The 16504-nt window shown below is 38.9% G+C and overlaps 1 protein-coding gene across 22 annotated transcripts in view; it reads left to right on the forward strand.

Annotated features, from left to right (window-relative positions):
• ctnnd1 (catenin (cadherin-associated protein), delta 1) overlaps nucleotides 1-16504 on the forward strand; it is a 31049-nt gene that overhangs the window by 8319 nt on the left and 6226 nt on the right. For 6 of the 22 annotated variants that reach the window (XM_084102745.1, XM_084102739.1, XM_084102749.1 and 3 more), the window contains exons 2-13: nucleotides 6023-6174; nucleotides 8245-8316; nucleotides 9416-9538; nucleotides 9644-9927; nucleotides 10217-10492; nucleotides 10588-10843; nucleotides 11008-11230; nucleotides 12005-12197; nucleotides 13411-13528; nucleotides 14843-14996; nucleotides 15398-15415; nucleotides 16389-16454. In XM_084102745.1, coding sequence (XP_083958871.1) covers nucleotides 6028-6174; nucleotides 8245-8316; nucleotides 9416-9538; nucleotides 9644-9927; nucleotides 10217-10492; nucleotides 10588-10843; nucleotides 11008-11230; nucleotides 12005-12197; nucleotides 13411-13528; nucleotides 14843-14996; nucleotides 15398-15415; nucleotides 16389-16454 — 1930 coding nt within the window. In that variant the 5' untranslated portion in view covers nucleotides 6023-6027. The remainder of the gene's footprint in view (nucleotides 1-6022; nucleotides 6175-8244; nucleotides 8317-9415; nucleotides 9539-9643; nucleotides 9928-10216; nucleotides 10493-10587; nucleotides 10844-11007; nucleotides 11231-12004; nucleotides 12198-13410; nucleotides 13529-14842; nucleotides 14997-15397; nucleotides 15416-16388; nucleotides 16455-16504) is intronic. The other 16 variants (XM_084102732.1, XM_084102735.1, XM_084102740.1 and 13 more) reach the window with 3 other exon arrangements.

A 16504-nucleotide genomic window follows, 5' to 3' on the forward strand; every position in this document is an offset into this window, starting at 1 on the left:
GTGAAGGAGAGTAAGTGACGAGAGGGTTCGTAGCACAACAACGAATTCACAACAAACGCGATGTCAATACCTTTTGAAAGCGGCTTCCTGATGCATGCAGATATCTCCCGATATGAAAGCTGTGTAGTTGTAACCACCTCTTAGCTTGAAGAAAATGTTGGTTTCTATTTGTACTTTGAATATTGAGAGAGTAGTTTGATTATGGTTGGACTGTTGTTTTATTTTTATTTATATATAGTTTTTTATTTCTATGATCAATTTGTGGAAAGGAGTTCAGTTGAGGTCAAAAGTTGTAGAAGCTCATAAATCATGTACAGTTCTAAGGTCTGAAGAGACTCGTACGGGAGAGAAGCCAGTCAGAGTTTGTGGCAAAACCTTTTACAGCACTTGAGTATTGTTGTCTTTTACTGCATATAATTCATACTCAAAGTAGAACTGAAATGACTGAATTATTGAAATGATTTATTACAAGATGATTAGTTAAAACATTTCAAATGCACCAGCAGACTATTTTTCTAGTCATGTATTTCGTAATTGAGGATTTCTGAAAAATTCTTTGTAAAAATCTCGTCTCGTTCTCGTGAGCTAACGGTCTTGTCACACACACCCCTAGTATTCCCATAAAGGTCCATCTGTTTTGGAGTGCTTTGACTGGTGTTAAGAGACTTGTGATCTTTATTTTAGATAAAGATCTTTTATTTTAAATTGTCTGCCTAAAAAAAAAAAATTCTGTCTTTCACTCACCAGTGTGACGTTGTTGTGTGGAAAACGACCGAAGATGTTCTGAAGAATGTTCATGCTGTTCTTTTCTATACAAACAAAGCATCAAGAAAAATGACTTAAGTACCCTAAAGTGGTCCATATGGCTCACGCTTCATAAGTCAGTTTTATGAAGACATTAAAACTGTCAATATTTACTCAACCTCATGTTTTTCCTGAAGCCTAAGTGTTCTGAAGCCATAAATTTGCTGCTGAAATATAAGTCCTTTATTCAGTGATAATCTTTCCATAACTTAAAACTATTGTCCCTCATTTGTGATTGCACATACTCGGGCTTAGTTCACAATTCTTTGTTCTTCGCATTTTGTTCTTTGAAAATGCGAAGATTGCAAGCTGTGTGGCTTGGAGACAGGATAGTTTGGCTGTCACTGGACATGCGTGAACGTGTCAACTTTTAAGCCTTTGATTTCTAACTGTTATACGGCTAAGTCTCCCCTAAAATGGGCCTGGCGCTCTCCCTGGTATTTAGTGGATTGTTTAACACAAAAAATGTATCACATTTCAAACACACAGAAAGGTATAGAAATTCTACAATGATCAAGAAAACAAAAAAGCACTGGTATCGGTTCTGTATCGGCTGATATTCAGATATGTTATGACAAAGGTATCGTTGCATCCCTGCTACTTTGTTAAAAATACTTAGATTAAGTGAATCAAGAAGTTCCTTTCTAAAGTATAAATCTGTTTTTTACAGTTCACATTATTTTTAAATTGAAATTTAACACACGTAAAATTTCTGCAGTGGCATTCTGCAAGTATTAGGGGTGAAATGATACATTATGTCGAGAATCGCAATATAAAAATGTGACTATTGTTGATGTAAACGGTATGATTTGCGATGGAGTTTGTTTTATCCAAGACTCAGCTTACTGTATTTTTAAGATATGATTCACCAAAAAATGTAAATTCTGCCACCATGTACTCACCCTCATGTTGTTTCAAACCTATGAGATTTTCACTCAATTTCCATAAACAAATGAGAGAGATTTCTGTCCCTCCATTTAAAGTCCATTACTCTTAAATTGAAAAGATCCCCCAAAAAATTATAAAGGCATTGTAAAAAATAATCAATCGAGTGGTCTAATCCTAAATCAAGCCTTTTGAAGAGACGCAATAGCTTTATATGATGAACAGATTTACAACGACGTACACTGGCGTCAAATGCTTGCATGACGTGTGAAAACAACATGAGTGAATGCAGAATTACATTTTTTAGATGAACTAACATTTACAGTTTATCGTAATAGTCATTTCGATTAGAACTGAACATTGATCATCTAAGCGCTGCCAGAATGGCACTCCTCAAAGTGAAGCGCAAATATAATTTAAATCACCATATCACATTTAGTTTTAGTAGTATGATTAGTCAAAGCATTTTAGATGGGTTATTCTTAAATGTATAGTGCAATAATAGCGGGAGAGGCGGGACATGGCGAGCACTGGGAGAGTCTGGGCACTCGGCTTCTGTAAGAGATCCAACAAATGCATGCATTGAAAAAAATGATAATTTCTGTGTCATTACTACATTAAACTACTATAATGTATAATAATGCAATGGGGGAATATTTGTGGGTACTGATAATAAAATAATACTATTTTAAGAATAATTAAAAAACCTCTCCTTTATTTTGGCTTAAAATATCACGATAGTATCGTGAGTTCAGTATTGCGATTTGTAATATCGCAATATTGTGATTTATGTATCGGTACACACACAGTCACCTAGTATTTACTAAATAAAATTTTATAGGCTAATTTTGGCCACCCTGCTCATCGCCATCAAAAAAATCCATATTGGTCATGGTTAACCACTACCAGATATGAGTTATAGATTATTCATGGTGCAGTAATGATGGCATAAGGATGAATAAATGTTGACGGAATAAATTTTTTGCGTGAAATACTCCTGTAAACGGTTACGTGGTTGTACAGGGTGGGCCATTTATATGGATACACCGTAATAACATGGGAATGGTTGGTGATATTAAAGTCCTGTTTGTGGCACATTAGTATATATTAGTACACACCACCCATCTTGAGGAGTTTGCCCCCTCACATATACTAATGTGCCACAAACAGGACTTTAATATCACCAACCAATTCCCATGTTATTACGGTGTATCCATATAAATGGCCCACCCTGTACTTTCATTTAGGTGAGCTTTGGGGGAATTTGGTTATCATGCTTGCCTATTTATTTATTTAAACTCTTTTTTACCATGTTGTTTTATGTTTTGATTATCTTTTGTAATGATGCATAGTAATGATTCATGGACGAGGGCAGGTGCAGCTATGGGCTCGTTTCTCTTTCACTTTGGCTTAACCGTAATAAACCTGAGAATTTGGGAAGTTCAATTATAAATGGTCGGAAATAGTCAGGTTCCCTAGAATAATCTCACTTTCTTCCCTTTATTGTCATTATTGTAAGCTAATTTACATTGCGCAAAGCCGGCATGCAGGCTTTTTCTAGGTACTTCTTCCAAAGAACCTTTTAAACGTCTCAACCTGTAGCTCAGATTGACTCCGCTACCCGTATATGACGCTGTGCTGAAATCAGTGCTCAGATCAGCTCTCCAGAGCTCAGTTTTTTTTCATCTGCTGTTCACACGCAGCATTTGCACCCCACCCAGATATAACTGGTGCTAATGAGCAAATGCAGCGTGGAGTCACATAAGTAGTTATTTATACACTATGCTACTGATATCACTGAGAGAGCTTCTATGTTTAACACAAAATAATAAAATATGTCCTCTGACCATCTCCAGCTGTTTTACGAAGCTTACTTTAGTTTTAAGGCATGCATGGTCTTATTTTAAAGCAAGTCAAGGGTGAAGTGAGATGCATTGAAGATAATACTTACAAAGAACGATTTTTTTTTTTAAATATCAGCATCGGATGTGTTTGAACAAATAAAGAGATTTATTAAAGCGTGAATGCTATTTTGATGGTTCGCCAGAGTTTTATTCTGGCAGTGCTGAGAATGTCTGAGCACCCAGCACTCTCATTCTCTTTATTTGTTTATGGTCTCCGTTTAACAGTTCTGTCTAACATAGAACTGTTAAACAAAGAAAGTAAACTGCATTTGAAAAAAGTATACGTTTGCCTTTCTATTACTAACTATATAAAAGCAGATGCTATAATACTTTCTAATTTACTGTCGGCATTCAGCAAAATCGCATTTATATTATATAAAAACATTTTTTGAATATCTAATAAACATTTATTTTCACAAACCTTGCAGACTTGGTTGAATCCAGCTGTGAGATCTTTCTGAAGTGTGTATTTGTAGTCAGCATCTACTGTGTATTCTGCGTCGGTCCATGCAAATTGAATGTGGACAGGAGTTCAGCGGTGACTGGAGATGCATGATCAACAAACTTTAAATCCTTGATTTCAAACTTTGCTGCGCTATGTTGCCCACTATGTCATATTCGTGTCATTTTCACTGTGTGCCGTGTGTAAAATTCTTCGTCTTTATTTGAAAAAATATGATTCTGAGCAACCAAACTTGCCAGATTACAGAACCAAGAAGTTGCCATCTATATGTGTATGTTTTTCCAAAGTTACTAGCCACTTAGCATTTTCACTGGCCACAATTTTGACATCGATACCATGGAGAAAAACTGCCATTTAGATGGTAATCTCGTAATTTGGCAGTCGGTATATTAGGCTGCTGTCACTTTAAGACCTGACGCACAGATCCATTATACTGTTACACGTGTGTTTTCTTTCTCAACTGTTTGTTCACTTAAAACATAACCGACTGTGTTTAAGTGAATGCTCACCAAGCATTTTGACATTATTTTGTGTGTATTTGACTAAGCGCAATAAGCAGAGAAACGGAACGAAATTTATTACTGAGTCGGCTTTATGTGCGTGCACTTTGAGTGTGATTACAAATCTGCAGGGATGAATAAGACGATGTGCAATCCCACGGCAAAACTCACTAACACCAACAGTGTTCGTCCGGAGTTAATGAAACGAGTGAGTGAGGGGAGGCGGGTTTGTGTGTCTAAGATAACGGCATCAGCCATCAGAAGTCAATATTGGTCATCCACTACAAAGTACCACAACTACGCCATGTTTTGTTTTGCCATTATTAATAATAAATAACAATAATAGTTTATTGGTTTTGTTATTTTTATTATTATTATGTATCATGGTAATACTTGGTGGTGTACTTTATTTTAATTATTCAGATCATTGAATATAAAATGTATTATGTGAATCATGGTACACTGGTGTTCTTTATTAATATTATTTATTATTATTATTATTATGTTAATCATGGTAATACCGTGGTGGTGTTTATTTTAATTATTCAATATTGTTGTATGTATGTGTATATTATATATTATTGATTTATATATTATTGATTTTTTTTTTTAGTTTTTTTTTTTTTAAACCTGTAGCATAGCATTTTAAGTATCTTGAAGCTCCATGATCTAGTATCTAAGGGGCATCATGGTACATTAATCGTTATGATTCAGTATCCTGGTATATCTGAAAGTACCATATTACTATTTATTTATTTGGACTATTTTAATTTTTTTTAATCAACTTGTATACTTGAAGTACTATATATCCCATCACTATAGATCCCATCACTGACTGTACCATGGTACTGTTGCTGTGCTAGTTAGTTTTTTTTGTGCTTAAGGAAAACCAACAACTCTGAGTTTGTTTTCAGTTGTCAGACAGTGAAATGTCCTCCAGAAAGGACAGCCCAGTAGAAAGGGCATTTGCGGCTTTAATTTATCTGCAGTGCGTTTCTGTGGAGCCCCTTTTGATTTGAATAGGCCGTGGCTCATTCCTTGTTGTGTCTGCACTCGTCTATTTGCCTCCACACGATCTCTTCTCACACAGCATCTGAATCACTCTCCTATGCGAGCTTGAAACCGGTTTGGTTTCCTCTGTGTTGTCGCTCAGAGGTGGCAGCGTGATCACGCCTGCGTCTGAAGCGCATTGTTAGCACCTGTCTTGCTCGCGCTCTTTTCACAGTTTTTACTTTCTGTCTGTCATGTTCTCTCTCTCACATTTCTTTTGTGTCTCTCCCTGTTACTGTTTCTTGATTTAGCTTGCCGCATGGGTCACATGATGCACACCACTTTAAGCTGTGTTTGTCTGTTTGACTGCGTGGAGCGCATGTTTCTTTTCTTTCTTTTTTTTAGGGCACTTATGGAGTGCGCAAGGCGCTCGATCTCATGATGAGAGTGTGTAACCCCTGTCCTCTTTCTCTCAGTGTGTATGGAGCAGTGTGAGAATGCAGCATCTCTCCTGGCCTCCGTGCGAGAGCAGGAGATGCAGTTTGAGCGTCTGACTCGAGCTCTGGAGGAGGAGAGGAGGAGCGTGGGGCCCTCCGGTACCCTACCCCGCCCCCTCCCCACCCTGCAGGTAACGCCCTCCCAGCCAATCACGCCGCAGCAGGGTTCCCCGCATCATCACCCTGCGATATCTCACCCATGCCGCATCACTCTGCACCAATGTGTCCTAGTTGGCACCTCAAGGAGCATGACGATTAACCCATCCTTCACTGTTGCGTTCAGTGTCACCAGAACCCACCATTTGCATCCTTTCCTCTTGTCATCATTCGCCGCCCATCCTTTGTCCTCTGCATCATTCTGCAGTTAATGGCGTGTGTGGCATCACAGAACGCTCTGAAGCCATACTTAGTAAAGCCATGTTTCCCTTGCATGTTGTTTCTTCATGTCCCCAATTTGTCTCTCACCACATCATTGAATGTCAACCCTGTAGGTTCTCACAAAACGCATGTCTGTACATCGCACATGTGTCATTAACCTTGTCTGTTTGACGTAGCGGAATGAATGTTCTTCACCGAAGAGGAATTTTCTCTCCCGTTTGCTCACTGTCCTCATGATGAATGTCTCCCTTATCACAGAAACTTTCTCAACACCCAAACCCCTTTCCGCTGATGTCTGTGAGCGGAGAGATAACAAACCGGTTTAGTAAGATGAGTCTCCCTTGTGTGTAGAGGATTTCAGAAAGCTCCGTCTTTCGGTGGAAGTTGCTCAACGTCAAGTATCGCCTTAATCTCAGCTTTCTCAGTTTACTTCACTGTAGACTAGAGGACTTCTTGGATTGGTTGCATGATCTTAGACACGCCCCCTCCTTTAAGGGCGTCGACTGTGCGCAAGCGAGTTGAAACTCTGAAAGTTTCATTCACAGCTAGATAGTTGCATACACAACTTTTATTTCTCCTTCACCTAAAAATGAACAATTTCATTTATGCACCATTTTAGTTTTTATTTATATCCTATTAATTTAATTAGCTTTTTTATCTTTTCATTTTAGTTTTAATTGTCATTTTTAGCATCAGTTTAAGTAATGTTAGTTCTTGAACTTATTTCAGTTAGTTGCTAACATTATCTAATATATGTTTTTAATGTAATTTATATTTTTACTGTATTTACAGAAACTCAGTTTTAATAATTTTAGCTAGCAGTAACGACACTAGTTTCAAATCTATTACTGTCTTACTGTCTATTATGGGGAACATGACAATACTTTGCAAAATGTCTAGGCTGTGCTTTATTATTAAATAATAAATGGGTCAAAAATTCATATAAAGCTGCAGTCCAAAAATACGTAGCAGAAGAACCAGTGCCATTTGACATTGATGTCAATCTTGGCGCAACACATCTTGATGCTCCACATTTGAATTCAACATGCTCCACACAAATGCGAATTATATTTGCGAATTGCATCAGTTTTAAGCAGCTGAGTAAATAACACTGTATTTATTTTTGGTAGAACTATTCCTTCAGGAAAAAAAAATACTCATTCTCTCTCTTACACACACACACCCCCACACACACAAAGATAAGAAGCTGTTCAGCAGTGTTTAAAAATGCCACCATCTTCTGTATATATCCTCTCTGTTGACATAGTTGTATAGATATTATGTTATGTTTCTACCTGCTGTGACAGGTTCCCGCAAGCCCGACTGTCAGCTAGGATTACCGTCTACTTTCACGGCTCCCTCTGTGGAGTGGGAATAGTACAGCAGCCCACTTCCCCTGGTTTACGCGTAGAGAATTTGCACTTTAAGTGTGAATGTGAATGGTGTTGCATGCCATTGTTGTGTACAAGCATGAGTAATATTATCCGGTAGCGGTCAACCCCCCCCCCCATCTCATTCCTGGCATTCGTTCATCCATGTATTCATCAATCATTCATTTCCGCAACCCTGTCATGTTTCTCTTGTGCGATGGTCTCATTAACTTAAGTTGTTTTTTAGTGTCTTCAGTGTTTATCCTTTGCATGGACATTCATAAGGTCATGTTTTTCATATGCTGTTGCATTTACTCAAGGTCCTGCTATAATCTGTGGTCGTTCTGAATGTTTAGCATTGTTCACCGCCTTGGTCATTGGCCACTTTCACGCCTTCCTCATCTGTTTTACATGTTTTTGTATCTGTCATCATTTCTCTCTCTGTTTCTCTAGAACGGCCGTGTCACTGGTGATGCAGAGTTAGAACGTCTCAAATTAAACGAGGGATACATAAACGGGACTCAGGTTAGTATGGGGTGTCCACAATGAACTGTTTTTCTGTATATTTCAGTTCTGCAAGATGACGATTATTTTATTTTAAAATCAAAATTAAATTATTATTAATTATAAATTACATATAATTTTAAAATCTTAATAATGAAATTATTTATTTATTATGATTTTAATATTGTATTAATTTAAAATATAATTATTGTTGTTGTTTTTTTTTCTTACCCTGCCACACATTTTATAAAATGGGTAATTTTTGCAAACATGTTTTTGTATGTGTCAGGAAAATAAACACATTTAACATTTTTGTTAAAGTTTTGTATTGAATAGTGATGTAATCAGTAATCAGTAATCGCATGATGTTTTCCTGTAGTAATATAGAAAACCCCGTTATACATAAATCACATAAGTTCATGTTTTTGCTTAGGCCACATATAAGATTTAGTTGTAATCCAATTGACGCGTGTAAGCAATCCTCTCTCTCTCTCTCTCTCTCTCTCTCTCTCTCTCTCTCTCTCTCTCTCTCTCTCTCTCTCTCTCATGCTATTTCATGTCTTGAGACTTTTAAATCCATTGCGCTCATTTGCTGTGTTTTTTTTTTTTTTTTTACTAAAAATGTTATATCTTAAAGTCAGGTCTCTCTCTCCCTCACTCCCTCCTTACCGTCAAGTAATAGTTGCATCGTTTTACTTTCTATTTTGAGACATCCAACCAAACTGCAACTTGCATAGTTTGTGAAAAAGGGATGTGCGCTCAACACGCACATATCTCCATATCTCTGTTTGTTCTGTTGACAGAACACTGCACATGCTGCGTGGTTTTGTTTTTCGGTATCGGATGAGTACGAGTACATGAGAGCAGCATTCCTAATAAAAACAGATTTACAATGAACAGGATGTAGTGTCAACACAGCACTGGTCCCAGGCCATCCTTTTTGTGGAATCCTGGGTGTCCTCTTGCGCATATTTTTACACTTAATTATTTTGCTTCTGTACTAACTTGCTATCGTCGTCATTGACATACACCTGTGATTGTGCCAGATGGTGTTTGTGTGACACTTCCTGTTCTTAGCTTATGCTCACTATTGTTCTTTGTTTGTGCGCCTGTTCTACAGTACAGGATGTTGGACCCTGGTCATATTGTTGAGTCGGTCACAGTCGAGGATCCCCATGAAGCGATTCCTATTATTTCAGTTGAAACTAATGACGATGGAACCACACGTCGCACTGAGACCACAGTAAGTTTGCTGTAGCCGTACAATGTAATTTAACTGGTGACATTCTGTCTAGTATGGCCTCATGTTTTTCAAGTTGGAAAGATAATTTTCACTTTCCCTTATCAGGTAAAGAAGGTCACAAAGACAACCACCACACGAACAGTCATTCCCTCAGTTTCCGACACACTTTCCCTGGATGGCACTGGTTCAGTCACTGGGATACCCGGTTATAATACCCCAATGGACCGTGTGTACAGGCCACCGGCTGGCCCCATGGACTACCCCACCTCTACTGTCCCCCGTAACTACCACTATGGACCTCCAGGTGGCTATGATGATTATCGCAGCGGCCATCCTCCTGACGCCTACACCAGCCTCAGCCGAGGGACACGCATGGATGATCGCTACAGGTCTGTGCCTTTCAAATCAGCATATTAGAACGATTTCTGAAGGATCCTGTGACACTGAAGACTGGAGAAAGTTAAAGTTTGCCTTGACAGAAATAAATGACTTTTTAAAAGATATAAAAATAGTAACACTTATTGCACTATATTCAAGTTTTTACTGTATTTTTGATCAAATCAATGCAGCCTTGCTGAGCATAAGAGACCTCTTTCAAATACACTAATAAAATCTTAATTATTTCTCACTTTTGACCAGTAGTGAAGATGTGCAAATGAAAAATGTATTTTTCTTTAGGCCTGTGGATGGCTACCGGACGCTGGACTCCGCCTACCGCACACACAGCCGGCCGCAGTTGGACCCGTACTCGGCCCAGCCCCAGGTAGGACGTATGGGCAGTGCTTTGGAGATCTCTGGCATGCAGCGCTTTGTCCCAGAGCCCTACGGCCTGGAGGATGATCAGAGGAGCCTGGGATATGATGAACCCGATTACGGCATGGGGCCGGCCATGCATTACAGCACAATGCCCCGGCTGGCACATCCACACCATGCACCACCTCCACGCCGGACAGGGTTAGTGTGTTCTGTTAAACATTAAGCAAATTTGGACAATTTATTAAGGTGGGGGAAAAAATCACTTAATATGTGCTGCTGCTTGTTTTGCGTAGGTCATATGAGGGCACACTGGATGGTGATATGAGTGGAGCTGGTGATATGTATTATTGGGCAGGAGGAGCTCCACTGGCTCAGGGAGAGAGAGGCAGCATGGCATCATTGGACAGCACTCTTCGTAAAGGCCCCGCCCCCACAGCATGGCGACAACCTGAACTTCCTGAAGTCATCGCTATGCTCAACTACCGCCTGGACCCTGTCAAAAGCAATGCTGCAGCTTACTTACAACATCTCACTTTTAAGAATGATAAGGTTAGTACACACTTACACAGGACGCTAGTCACAATACGTTGGGTAGCCCCGCCTACATAGCAGTAATTCATCACCTAGTGCTGGGGTTTGGCGCGGATGGCGAAGTCACTCATGGTGTAGCACACAAGTTCCATGCGCTTAGTCTTCTCTGCCTATCTTTGCAGGTGAAGTCAGATGTAAGACGACTGAAGGGGATCCCTGCCCTTGTGTCCATGCTGGATAACCCAAAGAAGGAGGTCCATTACGCAGCATGCGGAGCTCTCAAGAACATCTCATACGGACGAGATCCAGATAACAAGATAGCCATCAAGAACTGCGATGGAATTCCCGCACTGGTGCGGCTACTGAGGAAGACGAGAGATCAGGACCTTACCGACACTATAACAGGTACACACTCCTTAGCGCTGGAAATCAAGGTTTTATAATGTTACAGAAGATTTATATTTCAAATATGTGGTTCTTTTGAGCTTTCTATTCATCAAAGAATCCTGAAAAAGGTATCAGGTTATAATCCAAATCAGCATATTAGAATGATTTCTGAAGGATCACTGAAAACTAATAGCTTTACCATCACAGCTTTACCAAAACAGTTATTTTAAATTGGAATAATATATTTAACAATATAATTTTTTTTATATTTTTAATAGGGCTGTCAAAAGATTAATTGCGATTAATCGCATCCAAAATAAAAGTTTGTTTACATAATATATGTGTGTGTACTGTGTATAATTATTTTGTATATATAAATACACACACATGCATGTATATATTTAAGAAATATTTGCATACATATACTGTATACATTTATATATAATTTATATTATATATAAATATAATTTTTTTATATATAAATTACACATTTTTCTTAAATATATACAAGCATGTGTGTGTATTTATATATACAAATTTAATTATACACAGTACACACACATATATTATTTAAACACAAACTTTTATTTTGGATGTGATTAATCGCGATTAATCTTTTGACAGCCCTAATTTTTAATCAAATAAATACACATAAAGAGACTTCTTTCAAAACCATATAAAGTCATGTCCTTTTGAAATTTCCATTTCATGCCAACGTTAAACTTTTTGTGATTCAAACACAAGTGGTCAGACCAGATGGATTGTTGTAACCGATGGTTCGTCCTCTGACAGGTACGCTGTGGAACCTGTCGTCTCATGACTCTGTAAAGATGGAGATCGTGGACCACGCGTTGCACGCCTTGTCCGATGAGGTGATGGTTCCGCACTCGGGCTGGGAGAGGGGGAACGAGGGTGGAGAGGAGAGCTGCAAACCCAGACACCTGGAGTGGGAGACTGCGCTCACCAACACCACCGGCTGCTTAAGGTACACAACGTTAATGCATGTTTCGCTTTCACAAAGCAACATTTCTTATTTCATGTGCGAGTCAACTGTCAATAGTCAACCCTACTATTGGTCAGAGTGGACCTGTTCATGTTCCGGGATAGAGGTCATGTGTCAGGATGACAACAGTCCATGGCTTATTGTGGCTTTCTTTGTACTTGTCGTTAATTTACTTTATCGTTTTTGTGCACGAATCAAGGCCTCGCCTGTATTTTTGTGTTTTGGACAGTTCTGAAATATGTTTGTCTGACCAAATTTTAGTTAGGCGTTTCGTTTTTGTGCATTGCTCATTATACATTGTGATACAGCCTGGTTCATTGGTCCGTGGGTCGGATTGCTTTCTCGCCACAAGTGAACCGCTTCAGAGTTCAAGTTGGCAGAGACCACCTTGTCCAGGTTACCTCGTACCATTGTTTTTGTTTTTGGTTGTAAATCCAAGCACGATTGCCGTGTTCATATATACGCTTAAAAGAACCGTTCTAAGGGAGAAATCACTAGTTTCTGAAACAAACGCTTCAAACGAGGCAGGTGTGAAAATGCCCTTAATCAGCCTGGGAATCAGACGCATGACTTTGGTGATGCAGTTAAGCCACGGGAACACCGAGAGATGGGCGGAGGAAAGGATTAGGATGTGTTGGGAAGGGACAGTTTCATGATTCAGATTAATGAAAGACTTTATAGGGGGGAGGGGTGTGCCTCAGTGCTGCTAAAGCATTCCTGTCAAGAAAAGTTGTGTGTGAGGAAGCTGCATTTTGATATGGAAGAAAGACAGGAAGTGCAAAGGAAATGCTCTTGAATTGTGTGTGAGAGCAAGAACCTCTAAGGCTGTGAAAGAACCAGGACAAAGTTTGGACAAAAGAGAGAAATGTGATCTTTGAATCCACTTATTTCCCTTGAGTGCTTCTCTTTGAAAGTGTCCCTCGCTTCTCCCACTCGCCTATTAGGCTTTTAGAAAGAGCTCCGTTCAGTCGGAGGAGTGGTTTTACACCGTGATTACATTTAAGTAGAGCTAACACTGGCTTGCCTTTAACCCTCGCTTTCTCTTTCATTGGTCAACTTTCCTGATGCCATCTGTGTACTCTTGGTTAATATGTTTTAGGTGATGACCTGAAGCTAAAAGTTTCTGTGCATGCCAAACATTACTAAACATTAAACAGGCAGTGTCCTAATTAGTTGCATGACGTTTCGCTCTCAGGAATGTGAGCTCGGAGCGGAGCGAGGCCAGGAGGAAGCTGAGGGAGTGCTCTGGACTGGTCGACTCTCTCATGTACATCGTCCAGTCGCAGATCAACTGTAAAGATGTGGACAACAAGGTAACAACTGAACTGTGACCATTTAAGTTTTGAGAACTGCACTTTCACTGCTCTTTTATGACAGGACAAGCATGTTTCCGAGAAGAGCAAAGAGGGAAGGAAGCATTGCTGGTCGTTTTTATTAATACACACTGCAATTTTTAGCTGTTAGACCATTTGAACAGTAAATTTGTAAACGTTAACCTGCCTATTTATACTGGGCCAGTTAAATGAGCTCACACACTAGTCAAAATGCACTAGTATTTTAAAAATAAATTAATAACTTAAACCAATGTTGTACAATTATATACTACCATTCAAATGTTTGGGGACAGTGATTTATTTTTTAATGAATACTTTTATTTGGCAAGAAAGAATTACTCAAGTGGCATTTAAGGGTTCATATGAAGCTATTTTAAAAAGTTCATTATTTTGATTATTGGGTGTAGTAGAATAGGTTAACATGCTTGTTACATACTGTATATTATCGAGTCTCCTCTATTCCTAGTCTTTCAGAAACGTGTGGATTTCTAAAGCCCCTCCTTTCGAAAAGCTCTGAGTGCTCTGATTGGCCTGCAGACCCGGTGCATTGTGATTGGCCAAACATCTCAAGCATGTGTCGGAAATGTAACGCCCCTAAACATAATTGCGAGCTTCAGCTACCAAGGTTTTTAAAGCAATTGTAAACGCTCAGTAAATAATAATGCCGACAGTTTTACCATATCAGTTCGAGCCCAAGTCAGATTATGAAAATGCAGATGATCAAGCCGACTTTGCAAACACGACAACACTTCAATTCACTGAAACCATACCTTCTTTCTTTAAAGTTGTTTGTCTGAACAGAAGATTATTACACCATTTGCTTGAGCCTATATTGTCATATCTATGATGGCCCAAGATTTGTGCTGCTAGCGGTGCAGAAATGGCATTAAGTCCTGGTTTCACAGACAAGGTTAGGATTAAGCCTTCGTTCAATTAGAACATTTAAGTAGCTTTTATAAACGAGCCTTAGAAAAACACATTACTTGTGTGCATCTTGAGACAAAACAATGGCACTGACATATTTTAAGATCTGTCAGTGCAACTTGCTTTCAGTTGAAACGTCTCAAACATGCATTATAGTCTGGGACTATCTTAAGCCTTGTCTGTGAAACCAGGGGTTAGTGGATCATTGAGTGGAATAAGAATCTGCAAATTCTGAATATCACTATATAGTTAGTAGGATCAGCCTTTTCTTTGGTTTTCAACAGTTTTATAAAAATATTTCTAGTTGTCCTGCTTCAATCTCTACCAAATTATCTATTATTTGATCATGTTTGTTGTGTCTGTGTGCAGCTGATTGAGAACAGTGTGTGTCTGCTGAGGAATCTGTCCTATCAAGTGCATCGGGAGATACCAGGCTCTGAGCGCTATCAGGAGATGACTCCTGTCAATCAAGGCCCCGCCTCTTCCCAAAAGGGCGGCTGCTTCAGCTCCCGAAAGGGCAAAGGTGCGCCTCTGATTCATTTAAAGAAAAACACAGGCACTAGCTGTGGGCCGTGACCAATTAAAAGAAGTTAACTTGTTATCTTTGCATTCCCAGTACACAATCTCTGTGTCATGTAAACAAAGCCAAGAGGCCGTGCCTATTCCTAGTCTTTAAATCATAGTACACACTTTGAAGTCTGTTAAGCCTGTTTGATTTGTGTCAGATCATATAGAAGTTTGTTTGCACACGGAGGACATGAAGCATGCATGAATTGTGTGGTGTGCCTTGTTTGTGGGTTTGTTGCTAAATAATTGTATGGTGGCTGGGGCACTACTGCAATTTTTTATGCCAAAACTTTCCTCATTTTCTTCTGTATCTGTCTCTTCTGCTCTCATTCCGTACATCCTTTTATCCTGTAACAGACGAGTGGTTTTCCAAAGGTAAGCTTTTCTCTCTTTTTACTTTTTTCTTTTTTTTCTTTTCTTTTTTTTTTAAGTAAAGGCTTCGCTTTGCTATTATGGGAATCACTTGCATTTCACCTCATTGTAACCCATTATTAACCCTGTTATAAGTCAAAGTTCAGAAATTGGATGTGAAACGGGAAATGTTTTAAGAGAAAATAATTTATTTCTCATCCTGTTTCACATTCGTTTTATGAGCTGCACTGCTTTTGTAAAGTAAGAAGGCCTATTAAGGGGACCAGTCACACAAACAAGGTTTTTATCGATCGGAAGGAAATGGATGTATTATGACATTGGACACTATCACTCTGTTTTAAAACCTAGTGAGATACACTACTGCCTATATCGGCTGCTGCCTTCTAAGGTATCATCCAAACCATTCACGGAGCAGTTTTTACCACAAATATACAAAATAGCTGGCTATTCTAGAAAACTGGGAAAGGAGGGACGAGATCCCAAAACAAAATGTTTTCTGGAATCTGATTTTTGTTTCTTAATTGTTTGACTGGCCCTTTAAAATGCTTGCTGCATTTTATAACATTTTCATTAGTAACCACCAGAGGGTGCCAGTGCTCAACATTTCCAATAAGTCCACTCCTTACACACCTTCACTTTTAATGTTTAATCATGTAGACATTTTAAAAGACAATTGTCTGATTGTGCACATTGTCACTTTGGCATATACTACTGTGAAAACTGAGCCGTCTGCATCAAGTCTTTAGTTCATTTAATCATTACACAACTTGGGGCTTTCCCTCAAGGAATAAATGTAACCTTTGTCAGAACTGTCTTTAATAAACTCTTTGTCTAAAGAAAATCCCCTTTTTAAATCTTTGAAGACAGACTTTTGCTTCTGAATTGTCATAAATGACATCACTGTCATTAAATGACAGATTAGATCTGTCACTTCATCTCGATCTCGCTTGTTGCTCATGCCGTCTGCTTTGTTCAGGAAAAAAAGAGGATGATGGAACTTCAGATATGATTGACATTCCAAAGAGAAGCTCACCAGCCAAAGGTACAACGACAGTTGAGTCTTATCTCTGAATAGTTGGTAGTTAGATAATA

This window comes from Abramis brama, assembly GCF_963993115.1.
Source record: "Abramis brama genome assembly, chromosome: 2".
Classification (NCBI taxonomy): Eukaryota; Metazoa; Chordata; class Actinopteri; order Cypriniformes; family Leuciscidae; genus Abramis; species Abramis brama.